This window comes from Gadus chalcogrammus, chromosome 1 (assembly GCF_026213295.1).
Source record: "Gadus chalcogrammus isolate NIFS_2021 chromosome 1, NIFS_Gcha_1.0, whole genome shotgun sequence".
In the NCBI taxonomy this organism is placed as follows: Eukaryota; Metazoa; Chordata; class Actinopteri; order Gadiformes; family Gadidae; genus Gadus; species Gadus chalcogrammus.
Window position 1 is genome coordinate 555,123 of NC_079412.1, and position 26,370 is coordinate 581,492.

General features: G+C 46.7%; 1 protein-coding gene and 1 long non-coding RNA gene across 3 annotated transcripts; both read left to right on the forward strand.

Moving 5' to 3' along the window:
* Nucleotides 1–21,197: 21,197 nt before the first annotated feature.
* LOC130391728 (uncharacterized) lies at nucleotides 21,198–22,325 on the forward strand. Its single transcript, XR_008896939.1, has 4 exons — nucleotides 21,198–21,311; nucleotides 21,698–21,781; nucleotides 21,860–22,070; nucleotides 22,172–22,325. It is a non-coding gene; the product is annotated as an uncharacterized LOC130391728 (long non-coding RNA).
* An 8-nt stretch (nucleotides 22,326–22,333) lies between these two features.
* On the forward strand, nucleotides 22,334–26,111 carry LOC130390471 (uncharacterized). 2 transcript variants are annotated; one of them, XM_056600462.1, is made up of 12 exons: nucleotides 22,334–22,540; nucleotides 22,628–22,860; nucleotides 22,973–23,151; nucleotides 23,239–23,332; nucleotides 23,477–23,821; nucleotides 23,978–24,095; nucleotides 24,179–24,270; nucleotides 24,352–24,469; nucleotides 24,649–24,744; nucleotides 24,862–25,050; nucleotides 25,263–25,415; nucleotides 25,520–26,111. In XM_056600462.1, the coding sequence occupies exons 1-12, from the start codon at nucleotides 22,459–22,461 to the stop codon at nucleotides 25,729–25,731; spliced, it is 1,911 nt and encodes a 636-aa protein (XP_056456437.1). In that variant the 5' UTR covers nucleotides 22,334–22,458; the 3' UTR covers nucleotides 25,732–26,111. The 2 variants fall into 2 exon arrangements, with proteins under 2 accessions (XP_056456437.1, XP_056456430.1); XM_056600455.1 differs by lacking the exon at nucleotides 24,862–25,050.
* The last annotated feature ends 259 nt before the right edge of the window (nucleotides 26,112–26,370 follow it).

Sequence of the window (26,370 nt, forward strand, 5' to 3'; positions counted from 1 at the left end):
GGATTCCGTTGACCACACAGTCTTTTACTGACACATCCAGGTGAAAAGGTTCTTTGTAGTCCGGGGCGGCCAGGGCCGCGGCACTATACATGCTTTGTTTTAGCCTGGTGAATGCTTCTTCTGCTTCAGGGGTCCATTCCAAGGGGGCTTTTAGATTTCTGTGTCCTGCTTTGGTGATGAGTTGTCGCAGTGTAGTTGTTTCGCCGGTGTAATCAGGGATGTAGGTCCGGCTATATCCTGTCAGTCCTAGGAATGCTAGCATTTGTCGGACAGTGATTGGCTTTGGATAGGTTTTGATTGCGCTTCTGTGACTTTTGCCGATCTCTCTTCTATTCCCTCCTATTACTTTCCCCAAGAAAGTAATCTCTTGTTTCACTAGTTGTAGTTTTGTTTTCTTGAGTTTGTATCCTTTTTGTGCTATTGTTTGCAGCAAGTTTTCAGTTGCCTGTAGGCAAGCTTCCTTTGTTTCAGCTGCCACGAGGAGGTCGTCCACGTATTGTATCAGGACCGTGCCTGAAGGGAGATCCAGGCCTGCAAGGTCCTCCTTGAGGCAGCTGTTGAAGATGGTGGGGGTGCTTCGGAAACCTTGTGGCATCCTTTTGTACGTGTATTGTTGATTTCTATATGTGAAAGCGAAGAATTGTCTTGACTCAGTGGCCAAAGGGATGCAGAAGAATGCATTGGCGAGATCCACCACCGTGAACCATTGATGTTCAGAGCTTATTGGGTTTAGGGCCACGTATGGGTTAGGGACCTTCTCCGGGGGGGCTATGGTCCGAATGTTGATGGCCCTCAGGTCATGCACCATCCTCCAGGTCAGCCCATCGGCTTTCTTCACTGGCAGGATCGGTGTGTTCCATTCTGAGGTGGTCTTCTCCAGCACACCTGCTTCCAGCAGGCCCGTTATGGTGTCGTTGATTCCCTCTTCCGCCTCTGGCTTTATCCTGTACTGATGTCGCCATTCCGGGCGATGAGGATTCTTCACGTTCACCACAATGTTGTGTTGCGGGGTGTGCCCCACATCATACGGTCCATTTGCCCACACCGTCTCCTTGATGCGTGTAAGCATTGTGGTCACTTCTGGGTCTTCTGGCTCGTTGCTCTTGGTGGTGTTGTCGATCACCATCCGATGTCCGTCCACTCTTCGGCCGATTGCCTTGTTCGTGGTACGTGAGGATATTCTCCAGAATTCTGCATTTGGGCTTCTGTGTAGATATTGGTTGTCTGTGGTTTGCCATTCACGGACCTCTTGTGCTCTTTTTACCATTGGTCCGAGTTGTTTGGGTTGGTGGTCTGTGCTGACCAAGAGGGAGACATGAGGGACACTCTCTGGCTCCAGCTGGAACCAGGATAGTTGTTCTTCTGTGAGGTCGACTCCTGCCGCCACTCCTTCGGGTCCCAGGTATATATCTCCACATCGTAGGTCCTCCAGCTGTCCATCTTTCTGGCTGTACCACGGTTCATCGTAGGTCAGGTCCTGCTCGTGTGTGATGTTGAGCGTGCAGTGTAATGGGTCCAACAGTTCATTGTATTCTCCGATTTCTTGGATCCACATTTCCCACTCTCGATATGTGCTTTCCAGTCCTGGAGTCGTCTGTGCTGTTCCCGTCAGTTCTTGCCAGTAGATGGTGGCATCTTCATGAGCTTCTGGCTTCGGGTCGTCTATCAACATGAACATGTGTGCTTCATCTGGTGCGGGTTTGGCGGGGTGGTATAGGGTGATGCCTCCCAAGTTGCAGGCAAGAGTGATTTGTAGGGAACCCATTAGGTCCCTTCCTAATAGATTGATGGGGCATTTTGGGGCGTATAGGAATGAATGACTTCCTTTCTGTTCGAGTATGTCGAAGTCGAGTGGGGTTGTGAACGGTTGTTCCATGGATTTCCCAGAGAATCCCATGGTTTTTAGAGAGCGGCGAGAGAGTGGTGGTGTTTTTCCCGCGAGACTTCCGATTGTTGATACGGATGCTCCCGAGTCCACTAGAAACGTGCATCTGTGTCCACCTACGTATGCTTCCACAGTAGGTTGTCCGAGACCCAGTTCCTTTCTCGCCTGCTCGTCCTCTGGGCAGCCCTATCGTTGTAAGTTCAACATGGAGTTGCCCGATGCGGGCAGATTTTTGAGGCCAGTATTCCGATTTTGTGGTTGTGACGGGAACTTAGATTGGACCCTGTCGGAGTGGTACTTGGGGCAGTCCTTGATCCAGTGTCCCATTTGGCTGCAATGCATGCATGGATATTGAATTATTGGCCTTTCTCTTCCTCTTCCGGCTCCTCCTCCTCTGTATGGTTGGTTCCGTCTTTGTTGACCTGATTGTTGCATGACGTCGGCCACGTATGCAGCGTATGCGGTGAGTTCGTTGCCCTGTTGTAGCCACTCTGGAAGTGGGGTCACCTGAGGGACTGCTTCGGACGTTAGGGACATCATGGCCTCGTAATCCTGGTCTTCTTCGGCTCTCTTGAGCTGCCGGGTCACCTCCACGTCCTTTTCTATGTTCACCCTGCACATCTGTTTGAATATTTCCTCTATACCTCCGTCGTGGTCTTTCTTTGCTTGCTTCTTTTTGCTTAGATTGAGGTGGTGAATGAGGTGTTCCATCCACTCTGCTTTTGGTTTGACGCACAGTCCAACCACCGTCTCCAGTCCAGTCTGGGCCTCGGGCGGTAGCCCACTCAAGACCGCCTTTCGGAAGGTGTTGTTTGCCAGGTTGCTTTCGTACGGGCTGCAGTCATTTTTGTCTGCCCATAGGATTTCGGCTCTTCTTACGTAATCATGGATGGTTTCTTCTGGTTTGATGGCCAGGCCTTGGATTCCCACTGCACTGAGGTCTGGTGGGTATTGTCGTTTGAGGTTATCCCAGAAGGCATTCCGGTATATGTCGAAGGGTGCTTTGTCTGGCACATGGGTAGTATGGGTCATTCTTTCCAGTTCTATTGTTTTGCCGGAACCATGGGCTTTTCCGATGATGGCTCTTACATCTCCTATGGCCAGGACATCACCTGATGTCTCCTCCTCGAACGTCCTGATCCAGGCCGGAGCTCCCGCCGTGATCGAAGGCAAACGGCGGGCCAGGACGTGCCTTTCTCGGTGTCCCCAACAGGAAAATATTTTCCTGTCCCATGCGTCCGTCATCAGGGGTGCCATCAGGTCGGTGTCCTCTTCGTCTGAGCATTCGTCGTCCGACCGGTTCGGACTGGTACTCTTCGTCTTGGTATTCCTAGTGCGGCGATCCGTCTTGGTTGCGTGGTTTTTTCCTCGGGTTGCGGGTTGGGAGGCAGATCTTGTTTCACAAGGTTGATCCTGTTTAGGTCCCGAGGTGGCTCCGGCGGGAGTGCCATTCGTCTTCTGGATGGCCCCCGTACTTGGATCATTGTTTACGGGGTTCTCTTGAACGCATTGCGGGTTTACACAGTTGTCTTGTCCTTGTCCTTGAATGTTAGGGGAGTTCGAGTTCCCCATGTATCCTTGGTTGGAACAGTTTGGATTTCCTTGTTGGTGCTGGATGGGTTGTAGTATTTTCTGCTGTTGCGGTAGTTGTGGATTGTATTGTAGCTGATGTTGGGGTGCGTAGAGTTGGGTTGAGTCGGGTTGGGGGATGGGTTGTAGCTGCTGCTGCTGGGTTGAGTTGGGCTGGGGGATGGGTTGTAGCTGCTGCTGCTGGGTTGAGTTGGGCTGGGGGATGGGTTGTAGCTGCTGCTGCTGGGTTGAGTTGGGCTGGGGGATGGGTTGTAGCTGCTGCTGCTGGGTTGAGTTGGGCTGGGGGATGGGTTGTAGCTGCTGCTGTTGGGTGCTGGGTTGTAGCTGCAGCTGCGGCCAGTAGGGTTGGGGATTGGGTTGTAGCTGCTGCTGTTGGGTTGAGTTGGGCTGGGGGATGGGTTGTAGCTGCTGCTGTTGGGTGCTGGGTTGTAGCTGCTGCTGCGGCCAGTAGGGTTGGGGATTGGGTTGTAGCTGCTGCTGTTGGGTTGAATTGGGTTGTAGCGGCTGCTGTTGGGTGCTGGGTTGTAGCTGCTGCTGCGGCCAGTAGGGTTGGGGATTGGGTTGTAGCTCCTGCTGTTGATGCTGCTGCTGCTGGGTTGAGTTGGGCTGGGGGATGGGTTGTAGCTGCTGCTGCTGGGTTGAGTTGGGCTGGGGGATGGGTTGTAGCTGCTGCTGTTGGGTGCTGGGTTGTAGCTGCTGCTGTTGGGTGCTGGGTTGTAGCTGCTGCTGCGGCCAGTAGGGTTGGGGATTGGGTTGTAGCTGCTGTTGTTGGGTTGAATTGGGTTGTAGCGGCTGCTGTTGGTGCTGCTGCTGCTGGGTTGAGTTAGGTTGAGGGTTGTGTTGTAGCTGCTGCTGATGCTGCTGCTGCTGTTGGGTGCTGGGCTGTATGGTGGATGAGATGGGTTGGGGGTTGGGTTGCAGCTGCTGCTGCTGCTGCTGCTGCTGCTGCTGCTGCTGCTGCTGTTCTTGGGTGCTGGGTTGGAACTGTTGCTGAAACTGCTGCTGTGTGCTGGGTTGAAGCTGCTGCTGAAACTGCAGCTGCTGTTGTTGCTGCTGTTGCTGCTGCGTGCTGAGTTGAAACTGCTGCTGCTGTTGCTGTTGTTGTTGTTGTTGCTGCTGCGTGTGGAGTTGAAACTGCTGCTGCTGCTGATGCTGCTGCTGCGTCCAGTAGGGTTGTGGGTTTGGTTGCAGTTGTTGCTGCTGCTGCTGTGTGATGGGTTGAAACTGCTGCTGAAACTGCTGCTGCTGCGTCCAGTAGAGTTGTGGGTTTGGTTGCAGCTGTTGTTGCTGCTGCTCTGTTGGGCAGGATTGGGGCATGCCGACATTCGTTGCGCCCGGAAGGTGGTCCGCTTCTCGACCAATTATGGCACCCGGGCCGCTCCTCCCTTTTATCACGCGGTCGGTCCCGTCCTTTGGCCCCTTCTTCGAGTCGTACTCAACGCCACCGTAATCTTGACATTCTCCTGCGAACGACGGTGGGGGTTGATCGTTGTATGAGATGTCCACAGGCCCCTTCTCTATGTGGAGCATTGGGAATTGGAGGGCAGGGCCTTTGGAATCTCGAGGCGCCGGATGGTCATAGCAGCCGTATGGTGGTGGGGCCTTTGTATTGTTTGGGAAAGGGGTGTTTTCTTCGAGGCTGGGGTAGGTGTTGTTGCGGAGGCCGGTGTTGTCATCTGCACATGGCGCCTCTTTGCCCCCCACGTCTGCTCCGTCTAGGGTTAGTGGGGCCGCACGCCCTTCGATGTGAGGTGCTGCAGGCAGCCCTTTCAACACTGTGTCCTCTTGGCGGGAAAGGTCGGTTGGTCGCCCTTCCCTCTTCCGTACTTCCATGTCTATTGCCGCATTGTAGGCGTTGAGTAGGGCTCGGGCGTAGCTCTCCCTCTTTTTCCTGTAGTCGACTGAATCCGCGTTTCGTACCTTGTTCTCGTTTGCGCGTCTCGTCGCAGCCCATTCGCTCTCCTTCAGGGTGTATTCCCAGGCCGCTGTTGTGAGGCCGGTGGTGACTTTTACGCCAACAGGCCAAACTCCAACTCGTTCCCACTCCTTCCTGTACTTTTCTTCTCGCTTAGCCCAAGTTTTCTGTTGTCCAGTGGACAACGCTTTGTCCTTCAGGGCGTTCGCTGCCATATACCTGGCTACTGCCGCCCTCATCTGGGCCGGGGTATCTGGGTCAGGTCTCGCTTCCGTTAGGCGAGGTAGCACATCGAGCGAGGCCATGATGTCTGGAAAGGCGCGTCTGCTGGGGCTAGGCGTGGGTGAGCAGTTGGGGGCCGCTGTCTGGTGTTGCGGCAGGAGTGCGGCAGGCGTTGTTTCGGTCAGCAGGGGGAGGCGTTGAGGGTACAGGATAGGCGCCGCTGCAAACCAGCAGGGGTAGGCGTAGAGGTAGATGCCGGTGTAGGTTAGCAGGGGGAGCGTTGAGGCAGGTACCGGGGTTGGCCTGCAGGGGGAGGTTAGGTGGGGGTGGGGGTCGCGGCACAGGGGCTATATCCAACACTTGAATGACCAAGCACACACTATTCGCACGTCGTGCTGTGAGTGTACCCGTCAATAAACAAGTATTCAATGGGATGGGGACAGGGATCTGCAACAGGACCTGCGGAGAGGGTGGCGTTAAGGTGGAGAAGGGAAAAAATAAAAAGGGGTGGGGGTCTTTTACTCCAGGACCTGCGGAGAGAGATCAAAGGGGTGTGAAGGGGGTTTAGAGAGAGAGAGGGGGAGGTTAGGTGGGGGTGGGGGTCGCAGCACAGGGGATGCGAAGTACTAAGATTGTTTGGGTTTTTCGGGAATTCACAACTTATTTATCGATAAAGAAACTTTTCTTGATTTCTATCTGAACGACAAAAGGCTGTGATAACTTATTATCTATATCCAACACTTAAATGACCAAGCACACACTATTCGCACGTCGTGCTGTGAGTGTACCCGTCAATAAACAAGTATTCAATGGGATGGGGACAGGGATCTGCAACAGGACCTGCGGAGAGGGTGGAGATAAGGTGGAGAAGTGAAAAAATAAAACGGGGTGGGGGGCTTTTACTCCAGGACCTGCGGAGAGAGATGAAAGGGGTGTGAAGGGGGTTTACAATAGGATGTGGGGACAAGGACAGAAGGGTGGGGCAGGGGGGGGTGAGTTTACGATAGGATATGGGATATTGGGACAAAGGATGGGGAGAGGGGGGTGAGTTTACGACCAGATCTATAGAGACAGAGACAGAAGGGTTGGAGTTATCAAAGGAGTTTACGACCGGATCTGCAGAGACAGAGAAAGAAGGGTTGGGGTTATCAAAGGGGTTTTCTAGGGTATGGGAGAAAAAGTACAACAACTATTCGAGTTGTTCCAGTCCTACCGGACTGCGCAACCAGGCCACAAGATAGCACCGGCACCGAGAGATAGAGATCTGCTTTTGCCTAGGTCAGAGGTTATGCAGTCTTAACAAAAGACTGACCATTCATCTCCCTACCGACTTGCAAGAGAGAGAGAGAGACAGAGAGAGAGAGAGAGAGAGAGAGAGAGAGAGAGAGAGAGAGAGAGAGAGAGAGAGAGAGAGAGAGAGAGAGAGAGAGAGAGAAAGAAGAAAGAAGAGAGAGAAGAAGAAGAAGAAGAAGAAGAGAAGAGGAGAGAGAGAGAGGGGGGGGAGAGGGGAGAGAGAGAGAGAGAGATAGGATGTAACACTTAAGTTGAGCCCCCCGTTGCTTTAGAGAAATGGCGTCTATTTCAAAAAAGGAGTTCGACTATAACGACTGATGGTATGAACAAAGGAAACGCACGGTTCCAAGACGCGTGGTCCCCTTAAATCGTACACCACGTGGTACATCCAAAGGGCTGTAGAGACAAACTAGTTTTGACCCAGGTAGCTCTAGTCAAAAGCATGTATTGGATCTCTATAAGAAGTAAGAGATTCCTGCAAGTTTGTCCCCACGGCGGGTTAGCGAGGCGCTTGATAGCAGATGGGTTATTCCTGCGTAAGTCCACCTCTACGGCTGCGTTCTATACTAACCAAAATTGCACATTTAGATGTTACATGAACCGGGCTGTGAGGAATCAATTCGATTTGAATTCCTTGGCTAACTACGGCCAAGCTTCCGGTTTAATATGCAACTAAGCTAGGTTAACGTTAAAAACCTGACCTTTCCTCACCCCGCCGTAAGAGTTCAGAAGTTTATGGTCGGTAATAAATATACCTTATGGTGGCCCGGTTTAACTTCGGCGCTTCACCAAATAAATAACACTTAACCACAGGTAATACGTCTCCCACGTTGGTACGAACATTTAGATCTAATCAGGATTGGACACTAGTCTATCTACAAACCCATATAAAACACACTCCTAGCCCTTATACTTCGTGAGCTCGTTATTTAATTTCAATCTGTTAGTTTATTCTAGGCCGTTTGTAACCGGCTGTATGAATTTAAACCAGTCCGAGATTACACGTCCCCGCAGCCTGACGGATGCAGTACAAGCTATTCACCTAATGTTACTAATCTAACTATACAGAGTTTAGTCATTGACAACAGGTTCTGTTTACCTTTGTTGTGGCGCCTGTAAGTAGCTTGTACTGCTTTCCGAACGGCCTCGCGGTCGCCAGTCTCGGTCCGGACTTTCCACGAACGTCGGGGTCAACCAATTATTATGTTCTTCAAGGAAAGAGGGGTCGAATCCAAAGGAATAGCTTTAAAGATACTTTATTTGTATAAAGTATTTTCGGTATGGTAAACTGATGCTCTGAAGTTAAGAGAGATTGAAGATGTGCCTTAGCACGTGCGAGAGTGTTCTCCTAGCTGGTCCAAGACACTAACCCACCGATGCCCTAGCTCAGCCTGGAGAGTTCTACCTGTCTCCAAGATGTGGAGGCTTTCTTATGGACTCGGAGGACCGGAAGACTTGGAGAAAACCGGTGGGACGTAATCCTCGGTTTTCCTCGCTTGGTCTGTGGTGCTGCCCTCTGTGGATAAAGTATCTATTGCAGCCTTCAGTAAGGCTCCCCTTGTGGCTATGTATGGTATTTACGGCTAATATGTTTGGTCTTCATTTGGTTTATGTGTGGGTAGCTTAGATTCTTAAAATACGTAACACTACCTTTCTGTAAGTGCCAAAACAAACGTTAGCTCTTAATGCTAACTCGTCTAAAAACAACTACTGTATAACATGTGTCACACTATTGATACAATGATTTGTGTTGATTTATAACAACGTTTCATTTATTTGCGTTCGTGATTTTCACAAGCCCTCTGACAAAGTCCCTGCGAGCCAAGTCCCAGCCAATGAGGGATGAGTTCCCTCATGAATATTCACGAGCTTCCCGCTACCACCCTCCAAAAAATAAACTCGCAGCCGGGCAAAGGATTTGTGTGGCCCTTTCTAATCCAGCAACTACAAGAGGCATATTTGGCTGACAGCGTCAAGTGGTCATTGTAATCTGTATTGCTGCCTGGGAATGCTTGCTATTTGCAACGGATCGATGTGGTGTTTGGAGCCTCGGTGGGTTTTCCAACCTGAATTGTCTTACAAAGTCGGCATTGAGACACCAAAGTACGGCGGGCCACTTGCATGCAACAGTCTTGTTGAAGACGTTCGGAGACACCCGAGTGGATTTCAACTCAATGAGCAAGTTAGAAGGGAAACAGCTTCACAAAGAAATCGCACTTTGGTTGATTTGTAAAGCCTATATTAATATTCTTTTGATTTAAAAAAAACACCTGTGTTCGTTAAAGTAACATGGGATTGTTTTGAATTGGTTCTTGAATATGTTTGAATTTATAGCAAAAGTCCTCTAAATCAAGCACAGGTTCTAGGATAGAAGCACATACTTTACAGCGTTTTTACTAAATGACGGAAGGTATTTGGCTGCATTCACGGACAGTCGGGAATTGTAAATCAGACGAATATTACGGCCTTTTCAACTTTTGATTAGGGTAGGCTACGTGCGTTTTGTTGTGGTTGTTTCGGCTTAAAAAAAACAAAAAACATTATTCTTAAAGCCCGTTCAGTTGTCAGGGTTATATTGGGTGGTTACATCAGCATGGCAATAACCCTGACGTCATTATTAAGTCATTTGAAAAGCGGTTTACTTCAGGATGATTGCATACAAGGCCTTAAATTAATGGTAAAAGTTACGGCCCGCCACTGCGTAAATGTAAGCACCCTTCTAATCAGAAGGGCCGGTCATGCCTTCGCCATAGTAGGATTCGTATTTGAGCTTCCAAGTGCAGCATATCAGACATCTCATAGGTAGTGATTGTTGGAACATCGAATTGGATGATTGACCCTCATCACTGTAATGGTTAACTTAAAGAGTTGGCAACAGGTCATGCTTTCCTTGGAGATAAAAAAATCCTTGAATACTTTTCCTGGTTCAGACCAGATGCCTCTGTCACACTAAATTTGTACCGGCTGCCAAATTTGTACCGGGCGCGTCATCCATACGTGATCCACTCCAAATCTGCCTGGCAACAGATGATCGCTTCGTCCGTTGCCTGGCAACGGACGATCGCGTCGAATGACGTGAACATTCGCGAACCTTCTATCTAGCGATCCGTTATCTGTATTGTGCTATTTCGTCCTTGACCTGCTTTAAACACTCAGTTTACGTGCTAAATTTGATTAAACAATTAAATACAATACAAATATAAAGTAAAAACAAGTGTTATCTGTAATGATATCAACATCAGTTATTAGACCGTCACACGGAGCATGCGCAGTTGGATTGGCGCGCTGCATGTTGATGTCTGTTCCAAGATACATCGTGTGTTTATTAAGGAACCCAACAAAACATTACATTATCTAGCGATCCGTTAACTGTATTATGTTATTTCGTCTTTGGCAACATGAGCGCGAATGCTTTTTGAAACCTGCCCGGCAACGGACGACGCGATCATCCGCTGACAGGCAGGTTTGGAATGGATTACGTATGGATGACGCGCCCGGTACAAATTTGGCAGCCGGTACAAATTTAGTGTGACACCTCCACCAAATTTATTACGGGTTGGTTGCAGATGCAATTCTTAGTCGAATATCAAACTGAAATAACCCCTGCACATCTTATCTATAGCCAGGGGTGCACGTAACTTTTTCAGTGGGTTACTCAGTAGGTACCAGGAGATGGCGTTTGGTACTCGGCTCATAAGTAGCGTGGTCTTAAAGTCTTAAAGTGCAGTCTTCCTCACTGTCGTCCTCAGTGTTGCCCCCACTGTCGTCCACAGTGTCGCCCCCACTGTCCTCCACAGTGTCGCCCCCACTGTCCACTGCTTCAGCTTCCTGCATTGTAGATGATGAAGATGCTGCAGATGCCAGTGTTTCCCCTAGGATGGAGTTGCAGCAGCGGAGGTGAAATGTTATGTTTTTCGCGCGCAATTTTTTGTGTGCTCGCAAAGCGCAACCTGCCGGGAGGTTTCTATGTGTCTGCTGGCAACATTACATACAGTACATTCGTGCACAGAAATTAGCAGGGGAAATAAGGAGAGATTGAACATATTACAAGTATAATCTTTAAAACCATTGTTTACATTTATTTAACAAAAAATATTTTATATCAACAACCACCCTATACATTAAAATACCATAACCCAAATACTACAACAATCGAAAAGGTCTGACTCAAACCAATGCATCTTCCCACTCCCTCCCCTCTCCCCATCACAAAGGTTGTAGTAGGAGCATACTATTGAACAAGTTTTGGGGCTCTAGAGTCAATAATGGTGACGGTACTGAAAATGTAGCTAAAAAGAATGTATATTGACATTTTTGCTAAAAAGACATTTCTTAAAAATAAGTAGAGATATATTTTTCAAAACATTAGGTTGCAGTAAGACCATAAAGAGCCCATGCATATGGAAAACGTTTTAGGGATCTAGAGTCAATAATGGCAACGCTATTGAAATTGTTCCTAAATAAAAAATTGTAAAAAATAAGAGATTTTTTTTTCAAAACGAAAGGTTGTAGTAGGACGATGAAGAGGCCATGCCTCTATGGAACAAGTTTTGGGGCTCTAGAGTCAATAATGGCGACGCTATTGAAATTTAACGATTGTGGTCGTTTTCAGTTTTGCACTTTGCAGACGGTCCCTAAGCTCGCGGCTGAAAGCCGACTGCTCGTAGAAGCCAATGCAATTCACCATTTGCTAAGGACGGCTCGTTTTGGTGAAAACAATGTTGTAGCTGGTTCTCTGGGTTACTACACTCAATTGTGTCGCCACGATGTTTCACTGATGATCCATTGAACCGCAAACTCAGAATCTGCGGAAGTTCCTCCGTTAATATGAAGCTCTCCTCTCCTCTTGTTAAAAAAAAGAAATTCAGCAGCGGCGGTCATATTTCAGCAGCGGCGTACCACCGCTGCTAGGTGCATATAGGGGAAACACTGGATGCACCTCCCTGTCCTTGGTTGAGCATCCGATTAGGGTGCTCAACCAATCCACAATGTCTCTGTGGTCTGCTTTGACAGGTGAATGTGCATCAGGGCTGAGAGATGAGCATGTGACAGACGAGATCTCTACTTGGTTTTTATTATGTTGAGATGTGAGAATCCCCTCTCACCAGCTGCACCTAAAGGCAGCGTAAGAGACAGCTTAACCACCTTGTTGATGTTGGAGTAAGCATCTGGGTTACTTTTATTTACTATTTGGACTAAGTCATACACAGAAGAGGCTCCCAGGCGTTTTCCTGCCTGCTTTAAGCGCATCCATTCTGTCATAGTGGTGTCTTTGTCAAGTTGCAAGGTGGCCTCATATTTCTTGATGCAAACTGTAGTGTTTCCAAAACTGTGGAGGTCTAGCATTTCCTGAGACCATGTTGAAGGATCAAATACTAAGAAATGATCACATGACTTGAGGGAGTCATATCTGATTTCAAACTCTTCAATTAACCCCCTGAGTAAGCTTGTCTTGTCTCTGTCAGCATCAGCATTAGAAACAGTGTGTGCCCTGCTGTGGCCTTCACCATCAAGCAGAAGTGTGAACTGTCCAGTGGCCACCATGAGTTCATCCATCCAATGGTCAGCTTTTCCTTATGAAACCTAATGGATGTGGTCTTCAAAATGTTGCCAATGTCAAGCATGTTTGATAGAAAGCACTGAAAATGCTCTGTGCAGATATGCTGCAAGTCACTGTTATCACTCGAAGCCAGTTGCATTTAACTGGCTGGCCAATAGTCTTGATATTTTTAACAGAATTTCATGCCTCCATACAGACCACCTGATATTATGAAACTTACCCAGTTTCACAAAGGAAATCTCACTTTCTTCACACAGTTTCTTCAGTGCAGCAGTTTTTTTTGCTCCACCTTTTCAAAACTGCAGCAGCCTGACCACAGCGCGATTGAATGTCTCACAGTAAGGAAATTTGCGATCAGCTGATTTCGCGAAATTTTCCAGTGTATGTGCTGTACACAGACCGTGCACAAGGGAGTCTCCAACTGCTGCAAGTCACCGGAGTTTAGGCACAGCGCCGTTGTACACACCGACGTTGACCCGTCTGAGCCCACAGTGACAAAGTCTGTCTGTTATGGCCTGCGTGGTTCGGTCAGCACCAGGGCCGGAGTGGGACTCATTTTCAGCCCTGGAGTTTCATGCCTCAGACCGGCCCCCTTTAGTTCACAACCTATCATATTAAAATAATGTATTCTTAACTTTACATGGTAAGCGGCATACAATAGCGCACTGTTCTCTAAAGCCTTGTAATTCTGTGTATTTTTTCTAAAATAATTCCCATTCAGTGGAAGTAATGGTTGCTTCACAATGGGGATTTATTTCAACATGAGTGCACATCTCCACCATTATTCTTTGCAACACAACATCCTTTTCAACAAATTATAAAAAGAATAAATAAAATATTACATATTAAATTAGAAAAAATAAAGAGGGTTGCACTCTGTAATAAGTAACATAATCAGAACTTAGATTTCACAAATACAACTTCAGCATGTCCTTTTCTGCTATATCAAATATCAAGCATATTAGTGTTCAGATATCTAATCCAGTCAGCTCTCGTTTACGGACATCTTCATGCACGGTGTTTTGTTTGTTTACAGCCTGCGCGCAACGTGATTCCCGGCCAAAACGTTAGCGATTGGTTATGGCAGATCCAGAGTGGCACTGGGAAGATCCAATAGTTTTAAACTTCAACAGACACCCGCCTTCAAGTGAGTTAACGTTTGTCAATTGAGTAGGTCCAGACTCTCTGTGCAAATGAAATGAAGTACGAGTCTGGTAGGACCAGGCTAGGTCTACACAATACTTAATGAGCAATCCTACCTGCACACTCTGGATCTGTGGGCTCATGGCTGGTGCTTGGTGATGCATCTTGTATCTGAGGGGCTACAAGACAAAGTTTGTGGCCAGTTATGTGTCGTCGCATCATAATATTATTTAAATTATGTAACGTTAGGTTAGACAGGCTATACTGTATGATACAACGCCGATTGTATCATACTTGATAGGTTTTGTATCATTGACTTGATAGGTTAATTAATTCACTTGAACGGTGCACGGGTGCAGGTAAAGTTGCATTTTTTTCAACATCTTGTCTTACCCGTTTCATCGTTTTCATTGGTTGTTTTAGACCGCGAGCACGTTTGATTGAAAAAGCTGCCGATTTTTGCACATTCGGCTGCATGTGTCTCCAGGGTTTTTCTCTTTTTAATCCTCGCTTTTTCTGCGCCACCCTTGCTCTTTTTATTTTCCATTTTGCATTATTATTTTCCTTGCACTTCTGGGGTTGAAGCTAGGCTTCAAAAAACACTGAAAGTGTGCGGTTTGCACTGTGCACGGACGTTACGTCAGACACGTGATACCCACTCAGTGCCATGCCTGAACACCGGCACAAAATAAGATAAAAATAATAATTGAACACCGGCCCTCGCAGCCCAAAAGTCAGACCGGCCCACCGGGAATTGTCCCGGTCCTCCCGATTAGCCACTCCGGGCCTGGTCAGCACCCAGTTAAATCAGTCCAACAAAGTCTGAGGAAAACTGCTGGACACAGACACACAATGTAAATGATTTCCTGTGATATCCTCAGATCCATCAAACATCAGCCCCCAAAATTCAGCAGACTGCAACTTTGCTCGTAAATCCGCACTGATGGTGTGCGTGATGCTCTGCATGATCCGTGTGCCCCCCTCACGTGAATGATATGCACCTCCGACATTTACTCCTCGCCGCTTCAGTAAAGGAATATCCTCAGAATAGGAAGACATGGGACGTGCGTGTTTAGCTTTATGGAAGGCCAGGAGAAAATTATTAAACAGAGCTTGCCGCTGTTCCTCATTCAGCTTGTCTCGCCATCTGGTAAGTGGGCGACTGGCTATTTCATCTCTGCTAGCTTGTTTATTAGCAATGGCTTGCGCCACATTCGTGTGCTCCTTGCTCTTTTCATGTCTGTCAAATAAAGGAGGGTTGAAATTCTTTGAGCCTTTATAAAATGCACCCGTTTTGTCGGCTAGATGTGGATGTTCGCGGCAAATCTTGCGCCACATTTCAGTGCGCTCATCGTTAGCTTCAAGCCACTGCACATCTTGGAGCCACTTTTCCGATAAAAGTCTTTTTTTCGGCTCTGGCTCCAGTTGGCGTTTCTTTGTAGGTGGCAAAACGCCAAAGAAACTGCTTGCTGTTGTCTGACATCTCTAAGAGTAGTTGACTAGCGACACGTGTGTAAGGTTAGAGGAGATATCGGTCAAGTATGCAAAGGCGCGCAGTAACACAAGTGGCATTACGTAGGGTGACCAGATTTGAGTTTGTGAAAAAGAGGACACTTCGTCGCGGGGGGGTGGGGGGGGGGGGGGAAACATGGGTATTTTTTCTTTAGTTCGTCCGTGAACTTACATTTACGTTTAGGCATGGCTGCAGACAGTGGCGATCCTAGGTCCAATTGCGCCCCGGGCAAGATTGTTGACGGGGGGGGGGGGGGGGAGGGGGGGGGGGGGGGGGGGGGGGGGGGGGGGGGGGGGGGTTTGTATCGTGAGCCTACGTACTGCAGTGGGGGTTTCATTCCGTCTATACACGGCACCTTCTCAACGAGCACATGAGATCGGTCGCCCAATGACAGACTCTCTCTACAGTCAGCTCGCGCAAGAAGGTGGAACGTAAGGGAGATACCATTTCCAGAACTTGGAAGGCCGTAATAACCATAGACATATACAATGGTAATAACTAGTAGGTTATGTGAAAGACCCAGAAACACAAATATGCGACGAGGCAAAAAAATATAAAAAGATAATAATAACAATAATATATATATTTCTTTTTTTTTGCGACGAGGCAAAATACCGGACGTTTTTGGAATCCCTGCCGGACGCATTTTTTAGGTCTCGAAAAGAGGACATGTCCGGGAAAAAGAGGACGTCTGGTCACCCTACATTACGCAATGCTGATTTTTGTCGCGCATGTACCTGCGTACCAGTTATGTGCACCCCTGTCTATAGCTGCTGTATTTATTTATCAGTAACGTTCGGGTTACGTGGTAACCCTGATTCTCTGAGTGAAGAGACCATCTATTCACTCCGTTACATATTCCATATGTACGGGGTATAACCCCCATGTCTGCTAACTAAGGACCGTGGATAGGCTTTAAGACACACCGGCACGCCCGGTCACGCCTACACCCGAACTTATCAAACACCTGTGTAGACGTGCAATCAGTGATGGTTTGATCGGAACTTGCCTCCGGGCGGCCTCAGGATTGGAGAGATGGTCTCTTCACTCAGAGAACCAGGGTTACCTCGTAACCCGAACGTTCTCTATCGTATCGAGACCATCTCTCCACTGCGTTACATATTCCATGTGTACGGGGTAACTCTTTAAGTCACCCCGCCAGGAGACAGTGCCACCTAGTAGATCAGTGGTTCTCAACCTTTTTGAGCAAACGCCCCCCTGACCTTACCCTGATCCTCTGGTCTCCCCCCCCCCCCGAACAACAACCCCAGTTTTATTAAGCAGATAGGAGGCTGGTTGGATAAGAAAAAAAACACAACCACATCAGCATTGGTTGTAATGTAACTTTTTTTTAAATCAAAAGGAACATTAAATGTAGGCTACAAGACGTGTCAACAAAAATCATGTGCGCATCACGTGAACAACATATGCTCGTCACCTGAATAATCAGAGGAACAGTTAACTATCCCGAAACAGATCGCGCGCGTAAGTCCTAATTAGGTATTTTAAATGCAACTATTTGTGGAGAGTACGGAGCAGCTGGAACTGAACCACAGCAAGAGGAATGACGAAAACGGGCTACAAAAAGAGAGCCCGGCCTCGCATCGGCCTTCTTCAGGAATTCGAGGACCGAGTCGAACAGCTCACGCGGCCTGGCCAAGCAGTTCCCCTTGGAGAGCCAGCGCACCTCCGTATGAAACAGCAGGCGCTGAAAATACATTTTCTCCACAAAGCTGCCTGAAGAGCCGGTCTTTAAGAGCATGGGCTATTATTTTATTGATGGTTTTGACCGCTATATCAAGGGACCGATGGAGTGAGTCAGAGATGGTTTTTGCCACCAAGTTGTGACGGTGCAGTACACAGTGCACGGTAAGCACATGTGGGACCTCTTTTTTCAGGAGCGTCGCAAATCCGCGGTATCTCCCGACCATAGCCGGCGCTCCGTCCGTGGGACAGGCGAAGATTTTCGTCACCGGGATGGCCTTCTCCTGCAGGAACTCAGTCAGGGCGTTGAAGATGGTCTGCCCTCATGTGTCGGTGGTGAGACACTTCCCAAACAAGAAGTCCTCCTTGAGATCCCCCCCAGACAAATACCTAACATATCCCATTAAGAGGGCATTGTTGTCGGCAGTTGTTGTCTCATCAAGCTGGATGCTGAAGGGACACCCACGTAAGGTGGCACACAGCTGCTCCTCAGTGTCAAGCGACATCTCCCATGTGCGTCGGGCCACAGTACAACCCGGTATCACGCCATTGCGTGCTCCTGCGCACGAACGTTAATCTATTGAAGCGTGTTCCCGAGCACGATAGTCCGACTTTTTGCGTGTTACACAAAACGAAATGTAAACCAATGCATTCTGAATGGGAGTGTTCCAAGACAATTAACGTGCTCCACAAAACGCTACGAGAGAGAGAGAAAGAGAGAGCGGGAGGGACAGAGAGAGAGAGAGAGAGAGCGAGAGAGAGGCTTCAGAAAGGGTGTGCGCAGATAGTACAGTGCACCCTAGTTATGTTTATGCCAAAACCTATATATATAATTAGGCTATAATTATATTATTTAGCGTGTAATGAGACAATCTATAGCCAAATTGTCGAAGATGCCCGAGAATCTTCGGGGATATCAGCATGGGAAATCGGCGAATCAGACCCATGAATCTATTGTAGCGACCCTGAGACAGTTAAATAGTTTGTGTGTTATGTGTTACATTATATTTCGTTGTCCGTTATGCCAGTTGTTCTATGTGCATGTATTGTAATGTTATTCTTGTCAAACAGCGTGTGGGGCGAATCATTAGGTCAGCTGGGGGAGGGCCTTGGAAGAACAGGAGGGTGGGGGCCTGCACGCGAGTGAGACCGTGTTGCCGGGGTAACCGGGGTTTGTTTGGGTCCGGTTTTCAGCTGTTGGTTTCAATGTTGTTACAATGTTACGGGTTTCAGTGACCTGGTTTTGGTCCATTAAAACTACCTTCAACTAATGACTCGACATGATTATGTCACCGGCGAGGTCGTTACACTATAAAGAAACACGTCATCTCAAGCGGGAGAGAACGTTTGCGGTGCTGGTTTGTGTCACCAACCCAGCAACCCAGTCGCCAAGAAAAAACGTTGACGGTGTACGTTTCCATGAACACTGGATACGTAGCATTTCAACGTAAAAAATAGCGTGTTATACCTACAGTATCCACGTGTGCCGCTGTGGAGGCGGGTTTCGGGGTTTGGGACACGATTGTTTAGGGGGGGGGGGGGAGACTGTTGTTGACCGGGGAGGGGGGGGGGGGGGGGGGAAGACACGTTTGTTGAGGGGGGGGGGGACACACGATTGTAGGGGGGGGGGGGGGGACACACGTTAGTTGAAGGGGGGGGGGGGGGGACGACACGTTTGTTGAGGGGGGGAGACACGTTTGTAGGGGGGGGGGCACGCTCGACAACGAGAGTTGGTTTTTATTGAACGCTCGACAACGAGAGTTGGTTTTTATTGAACGAGACTTCAACACGGAACAGCTGCACGAAACGATGGTCACGTCACTCTCGGTGACGGTGTCGACAATAATGAACACACGAACAATGTTAATAGAACAACACACAACCACATAACATCCCGAACCCATTAACCCCACTTAATCCTAACAACAAAACAAGTTAACAAAAGCCCCATTTGTCAACTGAGAACCCCAATTCCCAGAATCCCCCGCGGCTCCGGAACACGGCGTAGCTTATATTAATCTTTATTATCTGAATGGGAAATGCAATATTTTAGGACAGATACACCATTAAACGCGTTTCTAATGACATTTCTAGCGAGAAATGTACATTTTCCTTACATAATCTTCAGTCAGTGAATGTGTATGATCTTTATTAATCTTTATTATCTGAATGGGAAATGCAATATTTTAGGACCGATTCACCGTTAAACGTGTTTCTAATAACATTTCTAGCGAGAAATATACTTTTTACTTGCATAATCTTCAGTCAGTGATTGTGTCTGATCTTTAGTTTTATAGTTATTAGGATTTGATCGGCTCGCTCGCATGTTTCAACGACGTCAGGTTGCTTTCGCTAAACTAGCAGCTCACGTGCTTCCTGCGTTTGTGTTATTAAACTGTTACTTTATGTAACTTTTAATGATATCATCTTGTTAGAAACACGTATATCTGAGAGCCAACCCAGTCGCCAAAAGCATACGTTGACAGTGTACTTTTCGTGAACACTGGATTACGTCGCATTTCAACATAAAATAGCGTGTTATACGCACACGCACAGACACACACACGCACGCACGCACGCACGCACGCACACACACACACACACACACACACACACACACACACACACACACACACACACACACACACACACACACACACACACACACACACACACAGTATCTTGTACAATGATTTTTAGATTTCTTCTTTGTAAAACTTGAAAAATAAAGTAAGTTTTGGCTTTGGAAAAGTAATTATTTCCCTTATTATACAAATAGGCTATGCTGTTAAGGCTGTGTCACGTTAAAATTGTACCGGGGGCGAAAATTGTACCGGCCTACGTCATCGTTTGTTTACATCCTGACAACCTGCCCGGCAACAGACGACGCGATGCAGAAAACATGTTTCCAAACGACGAAATAACATAATACAGATAGCGGATCGCTATCTGTATTATGATAGATAGTGATAACACTTGTTTTTACTTTATATTTGTATTGTATTTAATTGTTTAATCGAAACAATAAAAAAAATTGCCCGCCAAACGGGCGATCGCGTCAAATGACAAATGTTTTGCCCGCGAAACGGGCGATCGCGTCAAATGACGTATGAGGTTCTTGAAACACAATACAGATAACGGATCGCTAGATAAACACTTGTTTTTACTTTATATTTGTATTGTATTGAATTGTTTAATCGAATATAGCTAGTAAACTGAGTGATTTTAAGCAGGTTTCATAGTCTAGAATGTTCAAGAACCTTCCTACGTGATTTGACGCGTCATTTGACGCGATCGCCCGTTTCGCGGGCAATTTTCTTTATTGTTTCGATTAAACAATTAAATACAATACAAATATAAAGTAAAAAAACAAGTGTTATCGCTATCTATCATAATTCAGATAGCGATCCGCTATCTGTATTATGTTATTTCGTCGTTTGGAAACATGTTTTCTGCATCGCGTCGTCTGTTGCAGGGCAGGTTGTCAGGTTGTCAGGATGTAAACAAACGATGACGTAGGCCGGTACAATTTTCGCCCCCGGTACAATTTTAACGTGACAGCTGCCGTGTTCCAATACCTGTACTTCCATGAGTATACTTAAAGGAAGTATACTATCCGTACTATCTACTACGTTAATTTTTCAGATGTGAGTGCTGTTCCAAATCGAGTACTCCGTGGTGCACTAACCGGAAATTACGATCACGACTGCCGCCGTGGCTCCTCCCCCGCAATAAACATCCCGCTTTGAAAGGTGAACTCTTTACGCCTAGCAGCTATAAAAAACTATAAAAACTAAAAAATGACTCTATTAATGCAGGCTATGTGGAAAATGCGCCGACTTTGGCTCAGCCTGGCTCCGACTCTTCCGCTACGTATACATATGTGTAATCCAGCACATATAAAGAGGGGGACCAGAAAATAATTACTTTCTCTCCATTGAAACCCATTCATATTTTTCGATCTCAGAGGTCCCATGAGGGGCCTACCGGAAGGGGCGAACTTACGAGCTCTATGACGCTGCTCTCGAGCGACATATAGCTAGGACTGCTAATCTTACAAGCATTCTCAAGATCGATTGTCGGCAGTAGTTCTATTCATTCTATCGCTGTAACTTTTCTCTCGTGTTGCTATGGACAAGTTGTTTGACCCTGGATCTCCGTGACCCCCGCACAGAAGGAAGACACCTTGCCGTTGGGTTGATGCATGGCCAATTCCTTGCAGGAGCCATGGTAACAACCTTTTGTACATTAACTGAACTTGAACTTGTACATGAAATGAATGTTTCAGTACCTCAGAAACTCCGTCTAACAAGATGTTGGACTTAAACACACAGGAGGCTGCGGGAGAATGTCAATCGGGCAAGATCTGGAGGGGATTCACCACGGAGCTCAACCAAACGGAGCGGACGCGGCAAGGCCAGAGGGAGACGTGGAGGCCGTGCGGGCCATACAGGCCGTGCAGACCGATGGAGTGGCCTAACTACAGGTTTGTTTATGTGCAAATTCAGATTAGTTTAATTTGGTGACAAACAATTACCCATGGCAATTAGGGATGGGTCAGAATTTTCTATTATTCGATTTTTCGTTCCCGTGGGTCAAAGTCGATTTGTAACATTTGGACCGTTAAAGGTTGGGTATGGGATTTGCGAAACGCCAGCAGATTTTGAAAATACACAACTCAAATGGTCCTACCCCCTCTCCTTCAACGCTGACTCTACCCATTCCAAGTACAAGTACATGGGAGCGGGGGAGAGGGAGTGCAGTACGACCGTTTGATTGACGTACTTACTGTCAAATGAGTTTCTTGCAGCAGTGCAAGCACTTGAGTGTCTGCCGTAGAGATATATTAATCTGTCATGTACTGTTTAACAGGCATGGACACTGAGGTGTTGGCACTTCCTTCAGAGGATTCCTTGCCCTTACCCAGAGCACAGCAAAATCCTCAAGAGATGTTTGGTAAATATACAGTGTTTAATTCTGAAATCCAAATACTGTATATAGAATGTAGATCATTTGGTTATATTTTATTTGCAGAACAAAACATGGAGAGGCTTTCTGCCCTACTGGATTCAAGCCCCTGTCCTGCTGAGCCTGAGAGAAGCGCAGCATCATCGTGGTCTGTTAGGCAGCAGAAAGCCTCTGACCGTTGGGAGGAAGCACGGCCGTACCACCTCAGATGCCTTTTGGAATCTGAGGCTGTTGGCAAGCCATTGTGTTGCTTCTGCCACAAGCCGGCTGTTATAAGGTTGGATGTTCATCAATCAAATAATAGAATGTATCTATGTACACTAAAAAAAGTATATCATATAAATTGAGTGACTTGACTTGAGTGTTTTGTCTGCTTAGGTGCAGAGAGTGCCTTCCGGAGCAGTGGTTTTGTGGGGCCTGCGACATGCATAACCACAGCAAACGGCCACTCCACAACAGGGACAGCGTGGTGGATGGCTTCTTTAAAGCCATTCCCCCATCCACATGTATCTCAAGAGGAGAGACTGGAATATATGCCCAGATGAGCAAGGTAAGGTCTGACAAATCTACCTGTCTAGACTTCCTGATCCTTATCTTGTTTATTCAGTCTGCTGCCATATACAGAATGTTCACTTTTCTTTTCGACAGATCGCATTTTACCCACAATGCCAGCACAGCACTGCACCTGCCAGGTCCCTAGCTTCACAGTGGAAGCTGGGAAACCAGTCATCTTGATTACCATCAATGGTAGAAACCAGTTCTCTATTTAGACTTCTGTTAGTCTAATATACAATATGTGTCAATGATTATGACTAATGTTGTTTTTTTCGTTAGGGCGTTATGATTTGCATTTGCCACGTTATGTGTGCCAAACATGCCTGCAGCAGTGGGCCCCTGATGTGAGAGACCTAGTCAGGAGTGGATATTGGCCAGCTTCTGCAAATGCTTCCACAATCTACACGGTGGACCTCCTCAACACCTTTCAGGAGCTGAAGTTGATCTCACCTGGATTCTCCAGGCAAGCCCTTGCAAAAATGCTGGAACATCGCACACTGTGCGCAGGAAGAGTAAGTGACATCAGCAATACTATTTATTATGCTCACCAATATTGTCAGCAATTTTTTTATTTATTTTTTGACTATCTCAAAAATGTTTTCCATATTCTGATATACTTTCTAGTCTGGACAGATCAACGGGGATGCCCTGCAGAGGAGCTTTCTTGAGTTTGCATACGCCTCCTTTGAGAAAGACCAGCTCTGCTGTGATACCCCTTTCACCTGCCCTGCCTGCACACCTGAAATGGTAGCAGTGTCAGCAGATGGCAACAGGAAGCTTTATCGCTTTGGCCATACTGGAAGGTGCACTTTAAGTTCTCTTTGGTAATTGAGTCGTGACTGTAAGTGACAACAAGAGTAGGTAATGGATGTTATATATTTTTCCCCTAGATCTAATGACACTCCCTTTTTTGATGGGCTATTTCTAGCCAAAGACAGTGAGGTGTCTGATTTTGTCAACACAATACAGATGGCGGTGAAGAATGTAAGTTTAAGCTAAGTTTAAACACTCAAATAGTTCTGTTACTAAAGGAATCATTGCATTTCCTGGACTTCTAGAAGTATTCCATACTCCCTACTCTTTTGTCGTGAATTACATTAACAATATGTGTATGCACTATATTCACAGATAAAGGGGAGAGGCACATGTGGAGACTCTCAATGGGCAGCAGCAAGGGAGACCTCTAGGCGGGCCTCTAAACTGGATGAGGAAGGCGTTGAGGTTGCGGTGTGTCGGCATGGCTTCCTTTTAAAAGCCCTTAACATGTACCGAGGAGAGATATTTGTGTATCCTATGTATCTCCAAAGGGAGCTTCTCCCAAGCAAGGCACAGTTTTTTGCTATGGATGTGGCATGCAAATACTGGCCATACCTACAAAAAGTTGCTTCGGTCATTCCAGCTCTCAAGAGCCTCACAGAAATGAAGCCCTTCCTGAGCATCATGCATGCAAGAGCTCATGCTACCAAGTGTGAGGTATGTCTGTTATCTGTTATTTTCAAATGAATACGCCATGTGTTACTATAGGAATGGACAGCTTTAAGCTGAATTCCTTTTCCATAATATTTGTCCACGTTTTCCAACTGCTTCATTGGCTCTAATGAACCCCAAATCCACCCATCCTTGCAACAGATAAAATGGAGTGGTCGGAATCAGAAGGGAGCAGGCACAACTGCCGGTGAGGAGGTGGAGCAAATAAACAGCTACCTCTCCCGTTGTGCCCTGACAACAAAGTACATGTCAAAAGCAGGTAAGTCACTTTGGTCTGAGTTTATGCTATCATCTAATATTGCTCATAGATTGCAGAACATAATGTAATTCTCCTTATACCAGCACGTGTGGACATGCTCACTGTGCATGCAATGGGTTGGAACCATCACAAAGCAGAGACGCTACACAAGGCCCTCTCCACAAGATATGTGAAGGTATGTTTCATATTCATGTATGTTTTTGTGCCAGTTGTTAGGCAGACTGAGTTCCTATTGTAATTATTGTAAATATTTTAGACATCTAAAAGGGCAGAAGAAGAGGCAGAGAGGCTGTCACAACTGCAGAAGGACCTGCAGTGCTCAAATGCAATGGCTGTACAGTGGATTGCTGAAGTCAAGGAATGGGCAGAGAGCGGTGAGGACAGAACAATATACATGCCTTTTTGCAGTTTCCTTACAGACATTTGTGTTCAAACGGTATCAAAATAATACACAATCAGTGAAGCATTAGTGCTGCAAAAATCTAGAAAACTCGGTTGCATTGTATAGAATACAGTACACTGAGCTTAATTTCACCCTAACGGATATCTACAGAGACCCCAGTAACGGGTCTGCACGTTCTCCAGCAGTCCATTGAGGGTCTCCATCTGGGTCTAAAGCAACAGAAACAAACCCTCTACCGTCAGAATGGTATGTAGGCTTTTTCTTGAGTTATCCGGTATACCTAACAATGTATCTATATTGTTTTTAATATAACCTATACAAGGTTTTTGTGTCTGCATATTACGTTTCTCCTAAACAATCTAGACAGCAACAAGCTTCGCCATCGTCTCCGAAGAAAGTTGACGGAAGACAAAAAGCGCCTTCTCCAGGAGATTGATAAATACAACAGTCTTGTTGCAGACCTCTCCAAAAGGATTGATGTGGCCTTGGTTGACCACTCTTTGGCTGGACAGAGCACTGGCGCAATATGGCCATGGGAGGACTATGGCAGTGGTATGCATTTTTCAATGCTTTTAAAATGTCATGCAGTATATCGGAATAGTGAACTATCCTGAAATGATATATTAAATATAATGGTGGTTTTGTAATATATAAAACGATTTTGGGAAAGAAACATCATTTCTAAATTCTGTTTCCATTATGGTTGCATTGCTAAATGTTATGCCAGATACTCATGTATTGATCTTAATATTTTGGATCATTAGTAACAATCGGGGTCAAGAAACGACTGCACGACCAGGAAATGCTGAAAACACGGCTGGAAGAGGAGCTCCCTATCCTGGTGTTGGAGATGGCCCTGCACTGTACGTGGTTGCAGAACCTGGGAGTGGCCCTCAAGACGGAGCTTGCAAGATACGGTAAGTTAAAGACAAGTTTTGGGGATCCCATTTAATGTATTCAATTAGTGGGGGATGTTTCAATATATATTAACGTCGTTGAGTTTTCTGTCCTCTACTTGTAGAAGATGAAAATGGACTTCACTGTCTCTTGGCAAGAAGACTTGCGGAAGTGGAAGAACGACATCAAATGGTCCTGCAGCGGTATAAGACTGCTCTAGGTCCATTGGCCTCTGTCCTCCTTGACGTTTGTGAGGAAGAGGAATGTGATCCGATGGGCCTGGTCAGTCCAGACACCAGCGAGGATGAGGAAGATGCAAGAGAACAAGCAACTTAGTTGATGGTGTGGTTTCGTGCCTCGCTTGATGTACACAAATGATCATTGTTATTGCTATGTTTAAAATAAAAAAATCTATCTCTTCAATTCAAGATGGGGTGGGTGAGAATAAATAGTGCTATAACCTCACTAGCCTTATTGACATGGACACATCTGTTCCGCATAGATTTCTATGCACGAGACTTAACGGACACTTTTGTTACTGCCATGTATACAGTACATTCGGATCACATTTTAGGAAGAGATCTATGACGCATAGAAATCTATGCGGATCAGATTTGCCATGTAAACGCGGATACTATGAATTTCATTCATATACAATTTCAGAAGTGGATGAGATTCGAGAAATATCTTGTTATAATGAGAAAGTATGTCAAGGTTTGGGGGTTGATGAAAAACTATTTTGAACCTTTGTGGTATGGCAACCCAGTCGCCAAAAGCATACGTTGACAGTCACTTTAATAAGGACAATAAGTTATGAGAGAAATGCACATTAACTTTTTGTTATCTCATAAGCGGTGTGGTGCCGGCTCCTTTTGACCTTTTGACCCCAGACTTCAAAAACGTGTCCACAGGCCAGCTGTGTCTACCCACCTTAAGCCACAAATGTACACCTACATCCCACAGTAAATGGGGACT